The sequence below is a fragment of the Apium graveolens genome, chromosome 5, assembly GCF_009905375.1.
Source record: "Apium graveolens cultivar Ventura chromosome 5, ASM990537v1, whole genome shotgun sequence".
Taxonomy (NCBI): Eukaryota; Viridiplantae; Streptophyta; class Magnoliopsida; order Apiales; family Apiaceae; genus Apium; species Apium graveolens.
The window spans coordinates 3486142-3511898 of NC_133651.1; the positions used below are offsets into that span (position 1 = coordinate 3486142).

The 25757-nt window shown below is 33.0% G+C and overlaps 2 protein-coding genes across 2 annotated transcripts; one reads left to right on the plus strand and one right to left on the minus strand.

Moving 5' to 3' along the window:
- Positions 1-3129: 3129 nt before the first annotated feature.
- LOC141662011 (BTB/POZ domain-containing protein At3g50780-like) lies at positions 3130-7911 on the minus strand. Its single transcript, XM_074469059.1, has 2 exons — positions 6483-7911; positions 3130-5083 (listed from the first exon to the last, which is right to left on the minus strand). The coding sequence occupies exons 1-2, from the start codon at positions 7116-7118 to the stop codon at positions 4142-4144; spliced, it is 1578 nt and encodes a 525-aa protein (XP_074325160.1). The 5' UTR covers positions 7119-7911; the 3' UTR covers positions 3130-4141.
- Positions 7912-9760: 1849 nt separating this feature from the next.
- Positions 9761-13833, plus strand: LOC141659199 (uncharacterized). Its single transcript, XM_074465975.1, has 6 exons — positions 9761-9770; positions 11648-11746; positions 11895-12750; positions 12964-13495; positions 13570-13661; positions 13743-13833. Exons 1-6 carry the CDS (start codon positions 9761-9763, stop codon positions 13831-13833), a joined length of 1680 nt encoding a protein of 559 aa, XP_074322076.1.
- Positions 13834-25757: the final 11924 nt, after the last annotated feature.

Consider the following 25757-nt stretch of genomic DNA (forward strand, 5'->3'; position numbering starts at 1 on the left):
AACAATATTTGGTGGTGATGATTATTGGGGGCTGAGATTGCTTAGGGTTAGTGGTGGCTCCTTTGCGCTCTCGCTTCTGACCCTTTACAATGTGCCTACGTACCCCTATTTATAGGGGATCAAGTCCACGTAGTTCTTGGGGAACAAGAAACCTAATGGGCTTAAATTTCTTATCCCAAGGCCCAATGGGAAACCCACTGGAAACCGTCTTCTACTGGCTTTAGGAATGTCCGCCGATGAGGCCCAACCACAAAGGCCCAATGCTCGTCCGCGGCTTCGAGACTTCACGGATGAGGCATCTCCCTGGCCAAGGATAACCCTCCGCTACCAACTGTTTCTCTAGTTCGTGGATGCAGGTATAGCCGTGGTTCACCCCAAATGTTGGACGCATCCTTGTCCCCCGATAAGGAGCCCCTACCAGATTACAAGACAAGTGATCCCAAGCTTTTGGGTGCAAAATGCAGGATACTCCAAAATCTCCCAACGAGGACACCCGTTGACTACAGAGACAAAACTCACAAAGCACACACCAGATTTCACCCCACATCCCCAATTAGGACACCCATTAACTACAGGAGGAGGTCTTCAGTCCAGGCATACCCCTGGAGGTCTCTGACCACGGACACCGCCTTTCATGTAGATATGCTACATGAAAGAGCTCTTCAATAGAGTACCTGCATCAAATAGGTTAGTAATAACATTCTCCATCTTCCTTGAGTCTTCCAGAGAACCCATCCAAGCAGCACATAAAAGTTGCATTTATATGTCAAGTAGAAGTTGAGGGCGCGCCCTGACATCTCTGTATGTTGGCGCCGCCCTGTGTCACCAGCCTTTGGTCTCTTCTTATATCATTATACACCATAGGGCGCGCCCTAAACTATTCATCTTTAGGGCTCGCTCTAATTCTGTCCAAGCCAACGAGCAAGTCTATCAAAACAATCATGTCCAAACAATCCGTCCAAGAAGCCTTCCTTACCCAAGGCGCGCCCTAAGGCTTACTACACTACATGTTTCAATTAAGAAATTTTTCTCCTCCTTCTCGATAACTGGGCGCGCCTCCTCCACCTGTTTGAGGGCGCGCCTTTAATACATGATAATCACAACCGTTAATCAGCTACTTAGTCAACGGGGCGCAATCTTTGGGCGCGCCTTCTATTTATGGAAAGTCAGGGGCCATTTGTTAAATCTGAATAATTTTTTCTGGACGATTAAAATTCTGAACGATCGATAATCTGAATGATGGACTGTTAATCCTGTGTGGTAAATAAATATCAAAATTTCTGAATGATAATATTTGTTGATCATATCCTTACATATATGTAAAAATTAATTTTTATTTTAATCCTAATAATCATATAACAATTTACACGTATTTTGAAAAATTAATGATAAAAATATACATATATTTTTAATAAATATTATCCATTTGAAGAGTAAATAATATTTTTCAGTTTTAAACATAAAAAATATATAATTGTAAGTTTAATTTAAAATTATTAAACAAATTTAAGACAAATGTATTCATATTAAAATTCACATGAATATTTGAATATAAACATATTTACAAACTAAAAGTATAAGTATAAATGTTAAATAAAATTAATATATGGCATGAAATTTTAATTTTATACTTTTTTTAAGAAAATCAGTATTATAAATAAATATATTATACTTTTGCATCATGGTCTAGTGCTTGATATCACTTGAGAAAACTTGTTATATCCTGAGGTTACATGAACCATCCAACTATATTTTGTTAAAGGAGTCGTCCACCTAAATTCTTCACCGGTCCAGCTAACAAAAAAATTATCAAACAATCAGAACAGATGATTGAGTACTTTTGGTATGGTCCAGAAGTTAACAAATGACCCCTCAATCTCATCTTTTCCCTAGATTTCAGGCGCTTCCCCTTTGATTCTGCTCATTTTATTGATCTTAATCTGAATATTATTTATACCAATTTTTGGACATAACAGTTTACTTCATACATAGCACAAATTATAATATTATATTATTTTAGCTCAATCTTTACTAATAATTCGATTAATATTTTTAATTGTAGTGTTATAACATAGATATATCACCAAAATTTTACCGCACTGTCGTACATACTCTCACTAATATACCAATTTTCGGGATTTTAAAAAATTCCGAACGAGCGAGAATTAGTACCTCATCCCCTTGTTATTAAATGATTCCATCACTATCAAATTATTCCATCACGTTTATCTTATTTAGTTTAGATTAAAAAAAAATTGGATGATAAGAAACAAGTGAATCTTTAATTCATGTGTCTGATATGTTAATTATAATCAAGAGAAAAGATCGCGGCTAAATATTGATGTGACAACGAGTGTGACTTTTTAACCGGAACATTAAAAATTAACGAGTAAGATGGTTCTTACGTCATATGTAAGTCTTATTTGAAAAAAAACATGAACTAAGATATTGGCCAATGTATTATCCCGCTTACTTTTACGTATTTTTATGTATTATTATATATTATTTTATAACTAAAACACACATATTTATGGACACACAAATCTGGGTCTTACGAGAAAACAGTCTCTTTTCATTTTTTCTTTCATTTTTGACTTTTGAGTTTTGAGTAATACAATATCATAAGGCTACTATGACAGCCATTCCAATTCTTGGAAACTAGGCACACCACACCGTCTGAGTCTGTTTGGGACCACGCACCCAATCGACATATATTATCCCACATTATAAATGCATATATAACAACAATCTGTAATAAGTGGCCGAGTGATTTAATGTTACACTTCAATACATATAAATATATGTATTTAAATACAAAAAATATTAATGTAAAAATTACAAACATACTAGTTGTATACAAATTACAAACATACTAGTTTGGAAACATAATTGTGAACGGCAAGTAGTAAGTATTGTATGTGAAAAGTTGAAAGATTACAAAATTGACAGAAATATACTAAAGGGCTGGGCCTAATGAAGGCTCAATGGACCACTAGTGTATTGTTGGACACTGTAAATAGCCCATCTAACTTCTATATTATAAACAGTATAAGGATACTAGGGGCACAAAATTAGTTCCTGACTTTTGGTGTCAGATTTGTATAGGTTGAACGTAAATGGACTTCTGCATTCATATTAATAGCATTAATTAAATTATTTTATACTGTCACATCACCTATACATGTCATTTTATTATAAATTTTTTGTCACTTTTGTTTGCCTACAACATTACTCATAAATAAAAGGTTAAACAAATTGCCAACAAAGTGTATGTGCAGTGGTTGAGTTTTTGTACCCCTTATGGGAGGTCAATAGTTCGACTCCTGACGTGTGCGTGCTTGTCACGGTATTTCTTGATGTGCTTACTTCTAGAGCCGGTGCTGCTGTTACCTGCACTTTGCGCGTTCCTTTGATTTGTTTAGCGAGAGTCCTTCTGTTGTTGCATGTGCATACCTTTGATCCGTAGAGTGAGAGCCCTTCTGCCGCGGACTCCCCGGTCACTTGATAAAAAAAAGAAAGGAGTTCTCACAGCTGGTACATTAGCTTTCAGTCATACTTTTCTCTGGGAGGGCCTGATTGCTTGCTAAAATGAAGTCATCTCTTCTTACACAAAAAATCTCCTCTCCTTGGCTTAGCAACTACGCGATTCGATGTACCAGAAAGTGGAACTCGAATCTGACAAATCAAAAGTTCATATATTTGGTCACCCTGCACAACTTAATGAAATATGCAAACAGTCCCCTCCCCATCTTTCCCAGTCAGAAGGTTTAAAATGTTGATTTCATGTGTACAGTAAATGTGCAACTCTCACTCATCATATAAATCTCTTCGACAAATCTCTGCTATTGAAATCAATAGCATTGCAATTTGCAGCCTACAGAAATATAATAATTTAATGTTACGGAACACGTGATATTTGATAATGATTGCAGATTTAATTAAAAAAACACATGTTCTGTGTTTAGCTCATCAGATAGCCTCGCGAGCATTGCTTTCTTTAATCAGTTTCAGATAATGCAGACGTTATCCTCTTCTTCTTCATTCTTCTTTTCTTCATCTTTTTTTGCTAATCCAGACAATATCCTTTTTATATAAATTACAGTTGCAATTTATTTGAATCGTCCTTAATGTGAATCAGTTATCACTTATCTGACTGGACGACATTTGCAGATTCTACATGGGGTCTTATGAAAGATCTCCGCCACCAGACTTCAAAAGCTCGCTGAAGATTGGGGCAATTGTCACCAGTTTTCAAGAAATTCCCTAACCAAGCTAGCAAAATACTCTGCTGGTCTTCTAAAGGCAGAGTGAGGATTGTCCTGCCAATTCCTTCCTCAACAACCTTCTTATCAAATGACCTGCACCCATGTTGCAACCAGCTATAATCATTGATCAAAGGCTGTAACCAAGTTTGTAACAACAAATGACGAGTGTCCTTGGACGGTAGAAGCTCCCCTTTTCCCATACCGACAAATAGCCTTGCAGAGATGCAGCTAACATGGTGGCGAGACACAATAGGAATACTTGTATGAAGCGATGCCAGCTCCTGCTGGTTAGCCCATATTACTGCAAACTCGTCTGCTGCTTGTCTGTCAGTAAGTATTTCAAGCAACCATGAGAGATTATCAGCGTCCAACGCGAGCTGCTTTACCACTGGTTCCTTTATATTCATGGGTTTGTTGGTAAAATCAGGCTCAGCAGCTAATCTGAACATAGACAATAAAGAGTCCAAGCAGCTTTTGCAAGAATTATATATTGCTTCATTGTCAACTGAATCCGAACTGGTAGGAAGATTGTTATTCTCTTTAAGGAGCTTCAAGACAATGTTTTTCATTTCTCGACGACCTCTCTCTTCATTACTTTTTAGCACTAGTTCAAGTATGTTTGAAATGGTGTCCTTAGGTGGTTTTGATACACCAGATGACACTCGTTTCAGAACTGGGGTGATACCAATTCCTTCTCCTTGAAGATGCAAGACTGAGGAAAGGACTTTCTCTTCTTCTTCTTCCCCGACCCAAGGGACTGCTTCCAAATATTCTAAACATGATTGTATGCAGAAACTGAACTGCATTTGCTGAGCAACCTACCAATAATAAGAACATAAAATTGAAAAATGTAAACAGTTTACTGAGTTTCAAGTGACTGAAAACGATATTAGAATGCTGGAGAAATTAATATACACAATTTGCACAGACTGTACAACACACTGAAACAAAAAACGAGGTATTAACAATGTATCCGTCCATCTAAATGAATTTTTATTAAAGTTTGGAGTTCCTTGAGTCTAGGTCGTGTACACCTAGGGTGTTCTCTGTTCATAAAAGAGAAGGCGTCGTCCAACGAATGGAAGATCTGTGTACTTTCTACGCACAAACTTTTATTCAAAACTTGATAAGAAATTTGATAAGAATGCACAAGCATCTTCTTGTATAAAGATGTTCATGAGTAGACATGTTCTTACAGGAATTCACATGAGCAAGTTAAATGTCAAAACTATTGCTCAAAATATAATACAGTAAATTATATATTGTATACAGGCATCAGATAAGTACAGGCCACATCCATTATATAGTTAAAGGACTTCATTTTTTATGTCAGTAGCAAAACAATAGGCAGGGTACTAGCACATACAAAGCAAAAATCATTTAAAAATATAAAAAATTTCAAGTGAACTTCTTCTTCAACATGAAAGGTCAAACTGAACTTTATTTGCTTATTGGATAAATCCGCACTATGCAGCATGACGATTACACATTTAAATGACCATCAGTACAGGAGCTACCGCATGATGACAATTAAAGGGAGCGGAGAGGTCATAATAACAAATGCAGAAGCGGGGAAACTAAAATAAAGTAGGAAAATAGATTTGCTAGAATTAGTGCACAATCTTAAACCTTGGCATTCCAAAATTTATCCAGACAGTCATTTTTGCAGCAAATATCTTTCACATTCTAGTCAAGGTATTTCATAAACATTAAGGGCATATACAATACAAAAATTGTAAATTTTTAACATGTTCTATAAAAATTGAAACGACAGTTGTAGATTAATTATGTTGTTCATGTCTTGTATTCAACTGAAGACTGTCCATCAGCAAAGAAAAGAAACTCTACAAACCATTCCCCTCACTTAAACATTCTGTTTGGTTGTCTGTAAATAAAAAATTGCGCCTTAAACTTACCTATCGAGTCTTTAGAATGTTTTAAGAAAATGAAAAGAAATTCAGGAAGGTGATTATGTCGTTCATATCTTGTTTGGCTCAAGCTTAATGTCCATTACGGAAGAAAAGAAAAATCTACAAAATCTTCTCCTAATTCGAACATAAGCGATTTGGGTCTGGTTGGTGGTCTGTGTATGTAGAAGTACACAGTATAGTCTCCCAAAGAATTTTCTAAAGAAGCAAGTTAAAGAACATTAACAAAATTAATTGCAGCAATGAAGTGGTTAGAGAAAGAAACAACATGTTTAGTTCTAGAAATTACCTTAAGGATTCGTAAAACACGAGAGACGCTTTGCTTGATCAATCGTTGCTTTATCTCTTTACAATACATCAGTCCCACTGTTTCCACATAAATTTCAACATCTTCACAATCATCGATTTCAAGAATTGGTAAAAGAGGATGATTTTCTGTGAATTTATCAGCAAAGTAACTGCTACTTGCCACAAGGACATTTTTATGAGTACTCAACTTCACAGTAAATCCCTGCTTCCCAAACAAGACTACCTTAAGGTCACTGGTACCTGGTTCACCAAATTCAATTGACACCTTCCTCTGAATATTTTCCACCTTGGGTTTTATTGCACTCTGGGGGATCAATGTAGAACTAAGAACAGGTTCATCATGAGCTAGTTTAATTTGATCATCGGGACCAATTCCGGACCTTGACACAGCAGGTGCTTGCTTTTTCTCAGGTTCTTGAGCCTGTTTCTTTTGAACAGGGTTTTTAGGTGCTGGATTAGTTAATTTAGGTCTGTTTAAGGGACTCGAGGCTTTAAGGGTCTTCGGAAACATAACTGGAGCAGGACAACACCAGAAACCTTCTGGAGTGACAGCAATCGGAACATTTCTAATCTTTGTTTGACCCTTCTCTACCTTAGCAACTTTGGTTTCAGACATATTATCTAACTATGTAATTGAATCAAAACTGCATGTGGTCTTTAACACAAAAACAAAGAATCTGATCTTCAAGAGATCACAATAAGTATATTAACACTTCCCCTAATACTCAAAACCCAAACAACAACATTACCTAATACCAAATTTTAGTTGGACACTTTTCAACTAACCAAAAAGCAATCTTTACTTGACAATAAGGCAAGAAAATTGTATAATATCAAGTACAAATACCTAACACCTCAAGAAACACTACACATGATAAAAAAATATATAACAAGAAGCCATCAAATAGAAATTATCTACCTAACTGCAAGAATCATGCAGATCACCAAAGAAAAGACAGTTGATCAACAACTATATAAAGAGTTTTGTTAAAGACCTTCACTTTGTCACTTTAAATATGAATACCAAATAGCTGTGAATGATGGAATGGAGCTTCAGTGTCAAGCATCAAGGGAACCACTAGAAGGGTGATATTACAGAGTGGAATGATCATGATGAAGCTTCTGTCCAGATATACCATGTCTTGTTTATAAATGTACAGACAAATGAAGCAAAAGTTAAAGGAGAGGACTTTAGCACTTGGTGTGTCTAAACATTGCTTTTGATTTTCTATGATTAGGTGTCTGGGAATTTCATGTATTTTGCTTATGCGTATTTATTCTTGTTTTTTTTTACTAATATGACTTATAGTCTTACAAACAAATAAATATATGTTCTCAATAATTCTTGGATGAGCCAGAGTCGAATCCTGGATCTGAGACGACAGAGCATGAGTTCCTTACCACCGGATAGCTGGAGCTATCCGATCGTGCTCATGCGTATTTATTCTTTATTCTGCGTGTGTGTGTAATTCTCTTCTTTAGTGGAGTGGAGTGGTGGTGATCAATAAGAGACAGGCATGCACTTTGGCCTTGGGCTTCTCTTTCAATATTGTTGTTGCTGCTTTTTGAGCTGTTCTTGTTTTTCTATTCTTTTCTTCTGTTGCTTTTTACGTCCGATTTTTCTATTATAAGTTCACGGTTACACAATAAACACAAAGTATATAAATTTAATATATTTTGATTTGTTCCTTGTTATAATAGTGATACATCCCTATATTTACAAATATTACACCAATCAAAATAATTGATTAATCTAAGTTTTTGGCGGACATCCCATGTGAGAATAATCTGAGATTAATCTAAATAACAAGAGGCCTATATTAGTGTAGAACGTCGGAGAGAAAAAAAGTTACACATCTAAAAGAAATATATAATGAACATGTGATATATGGTACCCCTCTGATTTTGACTTTTATGAATGGTGTCATTACATATTTTTAACTGATATATGGTAACACCGTGTATTTGTATACCCACCAAATATAGTATTCTGTCGACCAAAAGTTAAATAAACGTTAAAAATATGAAAATACCATGCATAGTAAAATCCGGTTACAGGAATTTTTTTTGGCGAGGTCACCTAAATTGGTCAAAACCTAGCCGTTTCACGGGATTTTTACTTTGTTTTCATTCAGCACCCTATAGATAATTTGAATTTTAAAACCATAACCAAAACAACGATCTAAGCTTCGATTCCGGTAAAAAGTCGAACAATTTTATTAACTAATAAAGGTATTATTAAAAAAATTACAAAACTCAATCAAATTTAAAACAAGTCCGTTACTGTTTCCATATCAAGCTAACCTAATAACTTAAATTTACTGTATTAGCAATACAATCGGAAAAAATTGAACAACACCAATGAAAACCCATTTTCCGGACCAGAACAAAATCACAACCGGACAATAAAAAAATCACATGTGTAGAATAGAACTTGTGATTTGGAATTCGCTAACCCCTTCAATTAGAATTTTGATTTTCAGATTAGTTGAAGAACTCAAACATCATTTCAGAGGATTTTAAATTGATTTTTTATTTTATTTTATTTTTAATTTTTAATATTTAAGAAGAGCATGTAGTTTACAAAATAATACGGAAAAATACGAATTTCAATTCTTTTTTAAAAAAATACGAAATAAATACAACCAACTAACATTTATTTGACAAAATAATATTACATAGATGAAGTTATATATACACTGCTACCACTTGGAAGCCGAAAATATTTGATGATATCACTTAGAAAAGCCAATACTAAGATATTACTATTAATAATTTCCCTAATTTTAATGCACAGCACTTATTTCACCATTTGATTCTTAATTTTTTTTTAATAAAGTATGTCATTGAATCAGGAGTCCCCCTCACAGAACAGCTCACATCTTTTTCTGTAAGTTTAACAAACTAATATCAAATATTTGAATTTGTTCCATTGAGATCATTATCAAAAATTAATTTGAAACCACAATTAGTAATGATTTTACTTCAAAGTGCAGTGGCCTGCGATCAAGTAGTAAACTTTGGACTGGCTAGCTGCTTCTAGACAGCTTATAGACCCTTTTGTTTTATCAAATTGATAAGCTGTGAATTATGATGATGCTTGCAATAATAGAGAGCGCAAATGATGAGGCCGGGACGGAAGAAGAAGAAGAAGTCACGTTTTCATAATTACTGAAAGGACCCCTGTCCCCGGTCCCGGGTACCTGGGAGTTTTATGAACAACCGTAACGGTTAGTAATGAGTTCTCGAGTTTTAAAAATGACGAAAAGTGAGTGAAAAACAAATAAAATAATTTTACTTTCATTTATAATTATATTTACGGATTTTTAAAAAGAACAAAAGTGAATGTAAATTTTACACACTCTCACCTCGAAACTTTCATCCCAAAAATAGGATTAAAGTATTTTAACTTCTGTCACTTATTTTTTTGGGGTTTTTGCATAAATATACCAAAAAAAGAAATTTTTTGCAAAATTGATTGTAGTTTTTAAAACTAATTGCATTTATACCTATCTCGGACATATTAATTGCAAATATACCTTCATAACTTGTAATTATGTTTAACTGTTACAAAACCGATTTTAGTTAGGTATTAATTGCAACAACTGAAACACAGAAAACAAAAACAACTGCAACGGCAACGGCAACAAACGAAATCAACGAAATCGATTACATAACTTCAATTCCTTTCATCGCAAAACTCAATACTCACACATCAATTGATAATTCGTGATTAATCTGTTCTTCAATCCAAATCACGAAGATTAAAATACTGCTACAAATTTGGTTCAGGTCAAGTGTCAGGTAATTACATATAATTCACTAGATCTATTAGATTTGTCTTATTAAAGTTTGATTACGAATTTTAAAGTATGTTGCTTAATTAGTTGAATTGCAGGTTACTGAAATTATATATATGTATATGAACATAATGATATTCTCCAATCTGAATTCAAATTGATATGATTTGAAAACAATCACTTAGAACTAATTCAATTTGGAAAAGTAGAGGTTGCATATATTGTGGCAAATGAAAACTATATTACAGTGTTAGTTTGAGTAAAAAATTAAACAAAATAGTTGCTTAGTTTATGCTTGAAAAAGCTGTAAATAATAACTGATTCTATTGTATAACGTTGAGGTTGCGTAAACTGTTGCAAAATAATGGTATTTTAGATTGATAGGTTGCAAAATTTGTAGTAAAAAAAGCAAAAGCAGTTGCGCAGAATGTGCTTGAAAAAAAAATCAACAATAACTGGTTCTATTTGATTACGTTGAGGTTGCGTAAAATGTAGCAAATAAATGGTATACTAGCTTCGTAGGTTGCAGAATTATGAGTAATAATAAGCGAAAAGAGTTGCGTAGTGTGTGCTTGAAAAAGAAGTCAACAAAAGCTGATTGTATTTTGTTACGTTGAGATTGCGTAAACTGTTGCAAATGAATGGTAGAGTAGCTTAGTAGGTTGCAGAATTTTGAGTAATCATGAGCGAAAGCAGTTGCGTATCCTGTGCTTGAAAAAGGAGTCAACAAAAGCTGATTTTATTTGGTTACATTGATGTTGCGTAAACTATTGCAATTGAATCGTATATTAGTTTGATAGGTTTTGGAATTTTGTGAAACCAGGAGCGATAACAGTTACGTATGATGTGCTTTAAAAAGGAGTCAACAAAAGCTTATTTTATTTGGTTACGTTGACGTTGCGTAAACTGTTGCAAAAGAATCGTATATTAGTTTGGTAGGTTTTGAAATTTTGAGTAATCACGAGCGAAAGCAGTTGCGTATGATGTGCTTTAAAAAGGAGTCAACAAAAGCTTATTTTATTTGGTTACGTTGATGTTGCGTAAACTGTTGTAAAAGAATTGTATATTAGTTTGGTAGGTTGCGGAATTTTGAGTAATCACGAGCGAAAGCAGTTGCGTATGATGTGCTTTAAAAAGGAGTCAAAAAAAGCTTATTTTATTTGGTTACTTTCAGGTTGCATAAAAAGTTGCAAAAAAATCGTATATTAACTTGGTAGGTTGCACAATTTTGAGTAATCGTTAGCGAATGCAGTTGCATAACATGGCCTTGTTAAATTTACTCTATTTTTATAATTGGTACTTTCTGTTTGCAATCTAAATGTGCACATTTATATTTTGTTTGTAGGAATGGAAAATATACCTATTATTGTGCAACATGGTGGACATTGGGAAGAAAATATAAGTTACATAGGCTTTAAGGTCTTTGGATTGCTTCTCCCAACAGGTGCTGATTATGCTAACTTAGTCGGAATGGTATACAATCAGTTGAAGTTGAAATTGAGAAGCAACTTCAATATTAATTCATTATCAAGCTAAAGATGGATATCCTCCATTTTCAATTTTTGATGATACACATCTGCTATTTTATAAAGAGCTAAAGAAAAGAGAAATTGACTTCAGCAAATACCCTTTGTGTATCACAACTGAATCATCAGATGTTCAAGTTTCATCTACATTCAATAATCATAGTGAAACGACAGTTGAAATTGGACAAGTTGGGTTTCAAATTACAGAAGCTGAATCATCAAACAAGGCAAAAGATATCACAGTTGGATTAAATATGAATACTGTTACGGATTATGTGGATTATGCGAAGATAATTTCAGAACAAATGGTAGACATACCAATCGAAACAGAAGTTGATCAAGAGATTATACATGAAAGGAAGGATGAGGTGATCACAGACAAACACCATCCCCAAATATCAGAGTTTCAGATTTATAAATATAAGGAAACCTTCAACCTAGTCCTCAACCACTACGCAATCAATAATAATTTCCAGTTCAAAGTGAAAAAGTCTTTCAAAAGAGTATTTTTAGTTGAATGTATTGACAACAATTGCAAATGGATATTGTGTGCTTCAAGGAATGGAAACACAAATCAGTTCATAATTCGGAGATTTGTCAACAACCACAGTTGTGCTCTTGATGTGAGGTTTAAAGGACAGCGACAAGCAATCACATCAATTATTACAGATACAATAAAATCAAAGTTTATAAATATCAAAACAACTTACACAGTTGCAGATATTATACGTGATATGAGGAATGATCATAATATAAACGTCAATTACAACAAAGCATGGAGATCAAAGGAAAAAGCTCTGAAAAATATGAGAGGAAATGCAATTGCTTCATATGCTGAATTATATACTTATTTGTTCATGTTGCATAACATAAATGTTGGATCAATAATTGAACTACAATTGACAACAAATAGTTGTTTCATGTATGTGTTCATTGCGTTGCACACATCAATAAAAGGTTAGAATTATTGCTTACCAGTTGTCGTGGTTGATGGCACCTTTCTTAAATCAGCATATGGAGGAACTTTATTGGTGGCTGCAACTCAAGACGCAGGAGGCAGAATAGTACCACTTGCTTTTGCAGTGGTGGATTCGGAGAATGATTTGTCATGAGAATGGTTCTTCACCAAATTCAGAAAAGCTTACGGAGGAAGGGAAGACATGTTATTCGTGTCGGACAGACATGAAAGTATTATTAAAGGAGCCAGTAAGGTGTACCCTGAAGTACCAAATGTCTTTTGCATCTTTCATCTACTAGGGAACATTAAAACAAAATTCAAGAAAAATTTGAAGAGGAGAAAGGAAGAATTCCTATCTGCTGCTAATGCCTATAGTGTCAAAAAATTCAACTATCACATGGAAGAACTTGAGAAAGTCGACAAAAGAGTGCAACTCTATTTGCAAGAAATTGGCTATAAAAAATGGGCAAAGGTCTACTCCACAAATAATAGATATTCAAACATGACATCAAATGTTGCAGAATCTCTAAATTTCGTGATCACTTCAATAAGAGAGCTACCAATCTGCACAATGTTGGAAAGTTTGCGAGGTTTAATACAACAATGGAGTTGGAAAAATCGCCATGAAGCAACTTCAACAACAACACATTTGACTAGGAAGTATGAAGAACTGTTGAAAATAAATTACAACTACTCTATGGATTTAACGGTAAACTATATGAACCTATGCTTTTTAGTTAAATAAATTAGTACATTTAACATTTCCTTTAAATAACTTACTAGGTGCATCCAACAAATGAAATATTCTTTGAAGTGCATAATAAGGAGAAAAAGTATGTGGTTGACCTTAGTAAAAGAACTTGCAGCTGTAACAGGTAGGTGCAAACTCAAAGTTTTTTTTTTGAAGCATGAAATTATAATATAGATGTTGATTTTTCTTTTATTTACTTTTTCAGATTCCAAATGGATAATATGCCATGCTCTCATGCAATTGTTGTTTTAAAACAAGCAAACATGGATCTTTATGAGTATCTTTCTAAAACCTAAACCCTAAACCGTTACGAAGTTTATTAAAGGTCATCGTATCTTTCTAAAACCCAATTAGGGGATTAATGAACCCTAAATGGTTAAAAACTTAATTTTTTGGTCAAATATTCGGATAAAACTACCGGTTCCTAGGGTTTAGGGCCTAGCAGCCCTAAACCCTAGCTTTAATTAGGGTTTAGGCTCTAGAGTTTAGGGCCTAAAGGCCCTAAACTCTAAAATCTAAACCCTAAACTGTTACAAAGTTTATTAAAGGTCATCGTATATTTCTAAAACCCATTTAGGGGATTAATGAACCCTTAATGGTTAAAACAATTAAAATTTGGTTCAACTACATATATGACACTAAAATCATCTATAAAACAACTAGAAAGAGCTACTTCAACCATATATATGCAACTTCTAGCAACCATATATGCAACCACAAATGCAAATTTGAAAAAATGTGCTGGAAATTACATTTAGTTGCAAAATAAGTTGCAAGTGAGGATAAAAATGAGTACCCCTGCGGGGCCAATTTGAATATCACAAAAACAACAATGAAATCAACTAAAAATAAAAATAAAATTACGGGTTGTTGCGGCCATTGATGCGTTCAAGATTGATAACAGAAATATTGTTACTAGCTTGTGCATCAAACAATTTCTTCACATCGATAAAAACCTTGATCAAATGTTACCAACATGGCTTGATGTATCTGATCTAAACCTTATATCCTAAATTTAATAATTGTTTTGATAATGTTAGATTTAAAAGCATTATTTTGATAATTTATGGTTCATACAAAAGTTCATATGTTCTGGGTCCATTTCAAACATATTATACTATGCATATGGGGTTTCATATGCAATTTGAAAATTATTGTAAACCCATTATAAAACTTAATATGCAACCGGAACATCAAAATGTAAGTTACAGAACACTATTTAAAACATATTATGAATCCAGATATGCAACCCCATAAGCAACATAAAATTCAAAAATTTTGTTTTATAACATCTTGCAACCTGTTATGAACCTTTTTGTTACTTAAAGATTAACTTTTCTAAAATTATACAACAAATTTTAAAGAAACAAAACTAGTTAAACACAATCTAAAGTGCAAGAAATGTAACATAATATTGATACTTCAAATGTAACATTGATTAAATCGATCAATACGATACAAAACGAACATTTCGCCAAGTTTGTTGGTCACCAGTTCAGAATCGACAATCTCAAAATAAACAGAGTACTAATATTAAATGTTAAATTACAAGATATTAATATAGTCTTTTGTTTCCTTGGTTTTCTTCTCACGCCTATCCACCTTTTTCTTCCCTAACGCCTTTCTTTTCTTCGGTTTCACATTTTGAACATAATCCTCAGCATCTTCATTAACATCAGCCATATATTCAGTGTCACTGTCATATTCATAAACCTGTTTTCCAATGGCATACGAGTACAATGAAAAACCAATTCTAGATCGATGAGTTTCAATATCAAAACTATCTTTAGGAAAATCCATTTTCATAGCCAAGTACTCTGCAATACATATCATATAGATTCCGCTTTCACTGCAAAATACAAAAAAAATTATGTAGAAAACAATAAAACAAAGCAGTTAAAAATATTCAAACAAATATACAATATAATTTAGGTATTCAGTAAAAACTCACAATTCTGTGCACTGAGGATAAGCAAGACGTGTATACATTGATGTCAAACAATCAGTTCTTCCCTTAACTGAATACAGATTAGCAGAAAAATCAATGTCACTCCTTGAGTAGAAATCAGTAAGGAGAAGAAAGTGAGGAAGCAACTTAGAGGAAGGGAGCATAGTTTGCTTGTAGAAATCTTTAGCTGAATCTTTCTCAAAAGTATTGCACATACGAAATTCACGCGTGACGAGGTTCAAAACAGCAACAACCCAATGATTATGCTCATGCAACCATAGTGGTATCAATACAGACTCCACATATGACCAAGAAGTACCATACGGCAACGAAGATCCATTAATAACATCTAGAATATCCTTTCTCAAACGGATTTTTGACTCATCAATATTGTCACAATCAGGAATATCAGAATAAAGTGATAGAATTATTTTCTGATACTTGGTGTCTGTAGTAGTCATCATCTTCGTAGAATTTGCATTATACTTGAATTTCTTCCTCAGATAGTACATAAAAACATCAACATGCTATAAAACACAGAATTAAAATAATCATTAAACTGCACATTGACGATACAACATTAATAAACTTAAAAAAATGATAAAACTTACAGAGGTTGAAAGATTGAAACTTCCATACTCAGTGGCGTGAAACCAAATCTTCTCACCAATAAACTTCCCTCCCAACTTAAAAGGAGGAGTAATATCATTATCTTTTTTGCGATAAAAACTTACACTTCAAAAAAATAAAAACAAATATATAAGTACTAAATACACAACAAAAAAATACAAAAATAAATATGTAAATAAAATTCAAACCTATTCTTCGCAAGCAGTCCAGTATCCAGCTACTCATAATACTCTGCACTTAACTCTAACTCAGGAAGCTTCCTAATATCTTCATCAAATGGAAAAATTGAAACCTTGTTTTCAACTTTCAAATTACAAGCCATTTTCTTTGAGCTTGATCCAAAATGTTACAAAAATGGAGATCTCAGAAAGGTAGGAAGCCTAATCTGTCATTTAGGCAGAGGAGTGGAAAAAATAGGATTCCGCAACACAACAACTTTAGATGCAACCTACAAACAGAACAATAAATCACAAAATATACAAAAGTTCATTAAAACGGAATAACATAAAAAGCCAAGCCAAAATTAAAACATTCTAAGAAAAACTTTGAAAATATATAAATTTACCACTCCTGCATCTTTCATATCATCGTGACTAGATTTATTGAAACAACTTGCCAAATCATCCATCCCCTCATCACATATGGCATTATCCAAAGCCTCTCTTCTAACTACAAGAATTTTATCATCAACATTGTCATGTTCTACTACTGACAATTTTGAACGCGACAGAATATTACATAATGTTACAGCTTCAACTTCAGCTCGTGGCACATGTGAAATAACTGAAACAACATCTTATTTAACTTCATCTGCAACTAATGACAACTATACAACAATAAAATCAACATTTTTCGCAACTTGTTCAAATTTGCTTCCATTTTTATCAACAGCCTCCACATCATTTGCAACTTCCCCTGCAACATTAACTCCATCTACATAGCTAATAGGAGCACCCGGATTAACTTTTGCTTCTGAGAACCTATTATCAAACTTTGTCATCTCCAATTAAATTTCATTCAACGTATTGGGAGACATTTCATCAACACCACCTTCAACCCCAACACCAATGGAAATGTCAGCATTTTTATCGTCACGTGAAATTTTATTTCTGTCATTCGTTATATGTTCGACCTTATCACATTTCTAATAAAAAAACCATCAATTCTTCCACTACTTGCTCGAACAACTTCATTATCTGAAACCTAATTTTTAAATTTCAAATGCAAATTAAAATTTATTCCAATCTACAAATAACAAAAAAATAAAATAAAAATAAAATAAAAATTAATAAATAAAGTGTCAACCTCATTCTGAGCATTAACTCCATCTACAGGGATATCAATTTTTTCAGCGGGAGTATCTTTAGCACCAGCATCATTATCAATAGGAACCTGTAGGAAAAAGAGAAAATACAATAAAAAATAAATTTAAAATAAGCAAACTATAAGTTACAATTAATCTACAATAACAACTTAAAACTAACAAATAACAACCTCATTCCGGATATTAACTTCTGATATAAAAGGATCATTATCATCATCAATAGAATCTTGATCACAGTCATCATCATCTACCCAAACCTGTAAATTACAAATCTATATATATATATATATATATAGTCACATATTAAATTAAATATGCACCTATATTACAATAATTGAACAGTAAAATGTAACTAAATATGCAAATAAAAAATGTCTACATACCTTACTCAATAAAAGAGCACGGGGCTTTAAAATTTGAGAATCAAAGTACGAGCGTTGTTCAGCAACAATAACTTTAACTTGATCAACTTCAGAATACAATTTCTTATGACTAGCCTCAAGTCTTTTTAGCTGCTTTTGCATTTTCTTCACGGATTTGTCTGATGAAGAAGAAACATGATTCACGGGTCTTGCAACAGGTTGTATAAAATCGTCATCAGAAATGTTAGCAGCAGTTGCATTCAAGCTAACATGAACATCAGTTTGCACAACTAAATTATGCAAATGCAACTCTTCAGTCTCTCTTCAACTTGGAGACAAATGTCTAAGTTGCAATTGTGAATGAAGAAAAAATTAATTATATCGCAAAAAATAATAAATAAAGGAGAAAGGTAAGTATATAAAGACATATATATACCTCATCTGATCCAAGTGACAATAGTCTGGAACATTCTTTAAAATTCCCCAAGTAATCATTACCCCAATTAAGGCAACGTGGAATGCTAGCACCACTACTAGTATAATACTTTCCGTTGAGATAAGGACAACACTAATAAAACCATAGATGAAAAGCATATGGGAAACCACATAGCCTATAGTAACTGTCTTTCGAATTTGTATTTGGAGCATTTTTAAGGGACTCTAAAGTCATAATAAAAACCTCCTTTCCCCAAGGAAACTCATCAAACTTATTAGCATCCAGTAAATCTAAATCACCTTTAGGAATTTGGGAATTTGTCGTAGAAGTCAAAAAGAAAATGATGCAACAAATACAACTTAGCCATTTTTACAGCATCTCCATTACACGTCCATTTTTTAGCAAAAAACGATTCCTTAACATAACTTTTAAAAATTGGATTCACGCCATCAAAGAAACTACTTATAAAATTGTTATTCACCTTAACACAACTCTTTTTATCCGAATTCCCAAAGCACCTAAGCCCAGTAACAGTAGAAAATTCTGAAATCCCAAACTTCAACGTAACACCGGCTACACCTATCCAAATCTCATCACTGTTTGGTTGAACCAATTGCCTAACTAACAAATGGTGAATAAGCTGATTCTGAAGTCTAAAGTTAGGCAAATTCAAGAAATACCCAAAGCAGGAACCACTAAAATCAACAAGTTGATCATCAGAAAGAATAGTACGCAACTCAGTCATGGGATCGTATTTGTTAGCAGTAACAAGTTTCGCGCCCTTATACTCAACATTTAACTCATACTGCATACCCTACAAATTAAACAAAAAATTGGAAAATAACACAAAAAGTTGCAAAAAAATTAATAAATAAAATACATACACATAGAAAGAAAACATAACAATCACAAAATAATAATAAAATGTACCTTAGGTGGTGGAATAAGACTTTTTACAACAAGGATTTTACATTTTTTTCTTCTTAACAGGGGTTGAAACCCTTTTTTCCCCTTTCTTTTTTTCTGCTCTCAATTTAAATTTTGACCTCGATTGCGAAGGAGATGCTTCAGAGGCAACAAGAGACAACCTAGTTTTAACCATGGCTACAAAGGAAGCTAAAAAAACCTAATTATAAACTTTAAAAACACAATGAACAATGATTCATAGAGTTAAACACAACATATAGTATGTTATGTCAAAAATAACAACAAATAAAACAACAAAATCACAAAATCAGAGAAAGATCATATAAACATGCAACTAAAAAAACATAATCAAAAGCAACCAAACATATGAAGCTTAAACAACAACTAAAACCGGATCTAAAACAAAAAAAAGAGGTAAAATATATGTTACAAAGAAAGGGAGAAACAGAGAGAGGGAGAAAGAGAGAGAGAGAGGGAGAAACAGGAGAGAGAAAGAGAGAGACTTACAAATCCAACGGAGCGAGTAACAAAAACGGAGAGAGGTAAAAAATTGAAGAGAAAAAGAAGAAAGAGATGAAGAAAATGGAGAAGAAACAACAGAGATACAAAGGTGGGTGTAAAAGAAGTGGGATGGGTTTATTGCAAGGTACAGTTGCAAATTAAATTCTCAACTTTTTAAAATAACGGTAATTTTGCAATAACTAAGACAGGGGGTATTTTTGCAAATAGATACCTACTTTTTGGTATTTTTAATAAATTCCCTATTTTTTTCCCATTATAAAAATTTGGGAGCAAAGCCTAAACGACAAAGCTCGGGATTAAATATCTCACGTAAAAACATCTTTTACAGCTAACAGTCTTATTATGTGTTCTAAATTTTTAGTTAATAATTTTTTTAAAAAACTATTCACAATAATGTGGGAAGGAAAATAAAAGTTGAACAGTAACATTCGGTGGCATTGATAATCTTTTGATCATTAGACACTCTTTGTTTTTTTAAATAGAGCTAATATATTGACACCGAGTTAAATTTATCATTTTAAAATTATGTATAAAGCACAAATTTATGTATTAAATTTTGATTTGCATTTTATAGATGAATATTGTTTAGTACTAATTAATTTTGATTATTATAATTTTTTTTTTATAATATCCATCATTTTTCGACTTAAAAGATTAAATAGTTTATAAAACTTTGAATATTACGATTTTGATAAAATCTTTACTAAACTATAATAATCAGAATGATGTATAATTTGTAGTTTGGTTATCCTATTTCATCATGCATGTCAGATTTTTTTATCAAATAATCAGAGTCGTCAAATCTAAATATCAAATTAGTACACTATTCAAGTTTTCAGAAACCAATCCCGCCAACAACAAATATTTATATTATTATTTATTAAGATACATATAAGTTGTCAGTTTCGAATCCAGCTTATAATAAACATAAATATTATTATTTATAAAAATACATTTAATTTTTCAGGTTCGAATCTCATCAATAACAAACATTTATTTAATAATGATTCAAATCTCACCAATCATATATAATCCATACTATTTAATCCTAACTTGAAATTATACACAATCAAATTATAATTATAAGTATATAATTATTATTTTAATATTTATTTATTTTCAATTCTAATAAAATTATATAAAATAAAAATAAAACTATATAAATATGAAATAAAATCGTGCATCACATACCCTAAGCTAGTCCTAGTACTGGTAAATCTAGTATAGGGATGTCAATGGTGTGGAAATGCGGTCCAGTCCGATCTGAAATATAATAGAGTGGATATGAATTACTAAAAATAAATTCGATTCGAGAAAAATCCGATCCGATAAATATCGGATATGAATTTGATATGGTCTGATCCGTTAATAATTCGACCAGAACTTATATAATATAATAATATATTTAAAAATATACTTTATATTAAAAATAAATAATATTAGAGTACTCAGTCAATTGTCAATGCATTAGGTTTAAGCATTTAGATTTTGGAACAACATACAACTTCTTAAATTTGCACAACTAATTTCTTTTACAAACCATGATGTGATGAAGGGCTACTGCATAACCATGTTAACCTTTAACCTACACTATGCTATTATAATTCGTTTAGTCGGTTTATTAACACATTCCTAAAAAGCATGTCTTGTTGTGCAAGACATGCTTGTACTATAACAAGATTAAGTCAAACTGACAGCCCTAAGATTCAGTTGTATTGGTAATTAAATTTATATTCTGCATTGTATTACTTGAGTTTGTAAAATGGTTAAAAGATCAGACTGAAGTATTTTCTTGTTAACAGTTCAAGCCTAAGGAATAAACTCTGGAAGAAAATCAAGACACATCATGCCTAAGAGAAATGATACAAAAGCTTGAAGTTGAATAAATATGTTTTATGGAAAATATTCTAAGTCAAGATATCGATAAGTCACAGATCAAGTCATATAGAGAAGTCATTCGAGAACTCCAGAATGACTAATCGAGAAGTCCAAATTGGCTTATAGGAAAGTCCCAAATATATCGACAAGTCAAATGAAGATATGAAGATTGAAGATATCGACAAGTCATTTTGCATATATAGACCTCAGAGATATCGACAAGTTAAAATGAAGATATGAAGATTGGAGATACCGACAAGTCAATTTTCTCACTAGAGATCTCAGAGATATCGACAAGTCAAAATGCTTATAGAGATCTCATAGATATCGACAAGTCATTTCTACATGCAGAGTTTTGTAGACCTCGACAAGCCAAATTCATTTGTAGAGAACTCAGAGACCTCGACAAGTCAAAGACACTTATAGAGAACTAAGAGATCTCGATTAGCCATTATACTTATCGAGATGCCAGTTCTCTATACACCAAACTGGAGATCTCGATATGAACCTCAAGTACAGAATGCAGACAAGTTAAATATTCAAGATTATTAATCAACAAACGATCTAATCACTTAGATTAAAAAGTCTACAAAAGCAGTTTGAAGAGTGCAAGATCAAAGACCAAGATTAACTGATAAAGGAAAGTCGTAGACCTACACGATTTGCAAAGATACACTAAGCCAGAAATGGAAAGCTTTAGAGATAACTTAAAGTAGGTTTTAGTACATCTTATTGCATGCTGTATAAAACTGTGTTTACTAGTCTATAGAGTAAATACTGGTCCTTTACTTTTAAAAGTATCAAACAGATCTAGTTTTTCTTGTACTCTCTCAAGAAAGAAGCTGAGTTCTTTACTTACAAGGAACCCAGGATTTGTAGCAAAACACTAGTCTGATTTTAATACAAAATTAAGTGAGTTCTGAAATATTGTGTGCACTGTTTTATTTCAGTTAACATAATATTACTGCATTTCTAAACTGCTTTGTTAAGCAAGTAACAAATATTCAAAAAGCCTTAAAAATATCCAAAACACATTCACCCCTCTTGTGTTGTATTCATTACCTAACATGTCTAACACCTTCAAAAACAAAGTTTAAATAAATATAATTAAATTAAATTAATAAATAATATAGTTAATCTATACTATACTATTATAAGCGAAACATGGTTTCGTTTGGTCGGTTGGTTAACATCTTCCTAAAAAGTATGTTAACACCTTAAAAACAAAGTTTAAAAAAATATAATTTAATTAAAATAAATAAATAATGTAGCTAATCTATACTATACTATTATAAGTGAAACATGTTTTCATTTGGTCGGTTGGTTAATAGCTTCCTAAAAAGTATGTTAATACCTTCAAAAACAAAGTTTAAACAAATATAATGTAATTAAAATAAATAAATAATGTATCTAATATAACTACAAACGATGAATTATTATCCAACTTATTAATTTCTAATCGCACTCACTTTTTTTCTTACCTCTTTTCTAGGGAACCAAACACTTCCAAAATTAATTTTAGTATTTCAAATTATAATATAACAAAATAAATCAATAAATCAATAAAAAAATTAAAAAAACAATATCGTTAAATCTCGATAACTATGCACTCATGGCCTTGGAGAAAGGAGAGTCATCCTCATAAAAAACACAGGTACCAACTCTTACCACTAGTGAAATAGAAAATGTGTTAAGAGAAAAGATAGAGAATAATGGGGTGAAATTGAAGTCATTCAGGAATGCATCTCAGCTAGTTGGTCATTACCATGCGAAGAACAAGCCATGTGCAAACATAGCTATTTGCTTGGACTATGATGCATTGAACATCAACAAGAAAGTTGAAGGAGACAAAGGAAAAGCGACTGCAAGTGAAGATGTCCCAGCTATGCTGAGAAAGGTTGGTTCACCACTGTTCAAAGCATGTGAAGTAAATTTCAGTGAAGAGGAGTTGATAATAAATCAAGAACTTGATGATGAGGACAAAGAAAAGAAATGCACAAAAACAACTCCACCTTCTAAAACTGAGAAGAATCCCATGGTGGATCAAATTCCCAAGAAGCCAATCAAGGAGGTTAAGACTGAGAATGCAGGAAAGAAGAAGAAAAACAGAAATGGGAAGATTGGGATAAAAAAATGCAATAACTTTGCATTTGTTACGGATTCTCCTAGGAAACAATGTCAGAAATGTGGCTCAACAAATCATCTAACTCACCTCTGCAAAAAGGTAGTTAACAATCCAGGAGTGGGAACATGCAAGTATAATGAAGCAAAGGTTGATGATCCCTACTCATTATGTGACAAGTTTGATTGCATACCTTGCAACATGAAAGTAATGACAAGTTGCCACAAGCTGAGAGTAGATCTTAAGGAAGTCAATATTGAGTCCTCAGCTAAAAAGGAAAATGCATATCAATCAATGAATTCAATTCTTTCTGAATCATCAAATTCTACTTCTACCAAATCTGTTAACAAGAAGAAAGTACCCAACGCTGCTTGGGTTTCTAAACACACTTAATCCTCATTGTGTGCAAGGCAATGTGAAGAAGGTCATATTGATCATAGACAGTGGATGCTCAAGACATATGACAGGTGATATAGCCCTGCTATCACAATTTGAGGAGATGGTTGACCCATTAGTGACTTTTGGAGACAACAACAAAGGTTTCACAATGGGATATGGCAAGATAATTTCTGGAAATGTTGTCATTGAAGATGTACCACTGATAGCTGGTCTTGAGGTGAATCTCCTGAGTGTCAGCCAATTTACAGATAGAGGATTCAATATTTTTTTTGACAAAGGAGAATGCCTAATTATTAGCAAAAAGACTGGTGAAACTGCTTTAAAAAGAGCAAGGAAGGGAAGCTTATTTGTTGCAGACCTGGACTCAGTAAATGAGGATGGAATTTGTTGCTTCTACAACAAGGCATCTGAAGAATAAAGCAAGTCGTGGCATAAAAAGCTCTCTCACCTGAATTACAAGGCAATCAATACCCTAGTTAAAAAGGAGTTAGTGAGAGACATGCCAAATATGGAGTTTGCTCAAAATGAGGTCTGTGAGGCTTGTCAAAAAGTAAAAACAAAGAAATCAAGTCACAAGAGTAAAATTATGAATTCCGTAAGTGCACCTTTACAACTTATTTACATGGACCTATTTGGACCAGTTAATGTCTTGCCAATTTCAAGGAAGAAATATGCACTTGTGATGGTGGATGTCTACTCAAGGTACACATAGGTAGAATTTATGCATTCTAAGGATGAGACTCCACACATCATAACTGAATATATCAAGAAGATTGAAAATCAGGCTGAAGATCAGAATTGTGTGAAAAGATTAAGGAGTGACAATGGCACAGAACTCAGAAATGCAACTTTAATTGAATTCTGTAAAGACAATGGCATTGTTCAAGAATTCTCAGCTGCTAGAACACCTCAGCAAAATGGGGTAGTTGAGAGAAAGAATATAACACCAATAGAGGCTGCTAGAACAATGCTGCAAGATGCCAAATTGCCAATAAGTTTTTGGGAAGAAGCTGTCAACACTGCATGCTACACTCAAAACAGATATCTCATTAACAAGAATCTTGGAAAATCACCCTACTCAATCTTATCTAAAATAAAGCCTACTGTGAAGCATCTTCATGTGTTTGGAAGCAAGTGTTATGTTTCGAAAGACACCTTTGAATATGTGGGAAAATTTGACTCTAAGGTTTTTTAAGAATTTTTTTTGGGATATTCATTGGAGAGAACTGCCTACGAAGTCTATGTGCTTGAATAAAAGAAAATTATGAAAATCATAGATGTGACTTTTGATGATGGCAAGTGTCCAAGCTTGGAATGCCCTGATGAAAATAGGAGGATGAAGCTAAAGTCAACACAAATCACAGAATGGATGAAGAGTCAACTGAACAAGTGAATCATGAGAATGGAAGCTCATCTCAAACACCTGAATTTGATAGCACAAACTAAGGGAGGGAAATAGGAGAAAGTTCTGCAAGTCATGTCAATGGTGAAGAAAATGCAGAAAACTTAAGTCAACAAACTCACACTAGGAAATGGGATAGGAGTCACACAAGAGAAGCAATTATTGGTGATCCAACTGCTGGAGTGAGGACTAGAAGTGCAACTGCAAATGAATGTCTTCATGCATGTTTTCTTTCACAAATTGAGCCTAAGAAAACTGAGGAAGCTCTAC

What these genes read in the sequence shown, in the direction of transcription:
- LOC141662011 (XM_074469059.1), bottom strand. Translation starts at nt 7,118, where the DNA reads ATGTCTGAAACCAAAGTTGCTAAGGTAGAGAAGGGTCAAACAAAGATT. An exon ending in GTGTTTTACGAATCCTTAAG is followed by an intron (nt 5,084 to 6,482) that starts GTAATTTCTAGA and finishes TATTATTGGTAG; the next exon opens with GTTGCTCAGCAAATGCAGTT.
- LOC141659199 (XM_074465975.1), top strand. An exon ending in TGGATTGCTTCTCCCAACAG is followed by an intron (nt 11,747 to 11,894) that starts GTGCTGATTATG and finishes TATTTTATAAAG; the next exon opens with AGCTAAAGAAAAGAGAAATT. An exon ending in ACAACAAATAGTTGTTTCAT is followed by an intron (nt 12,751 to 12,963) that starts GTATGTGTTCAT and finishes CACCAAATTCAG; the next exon opens with AAAAGCTTACGGAGGAAGGG.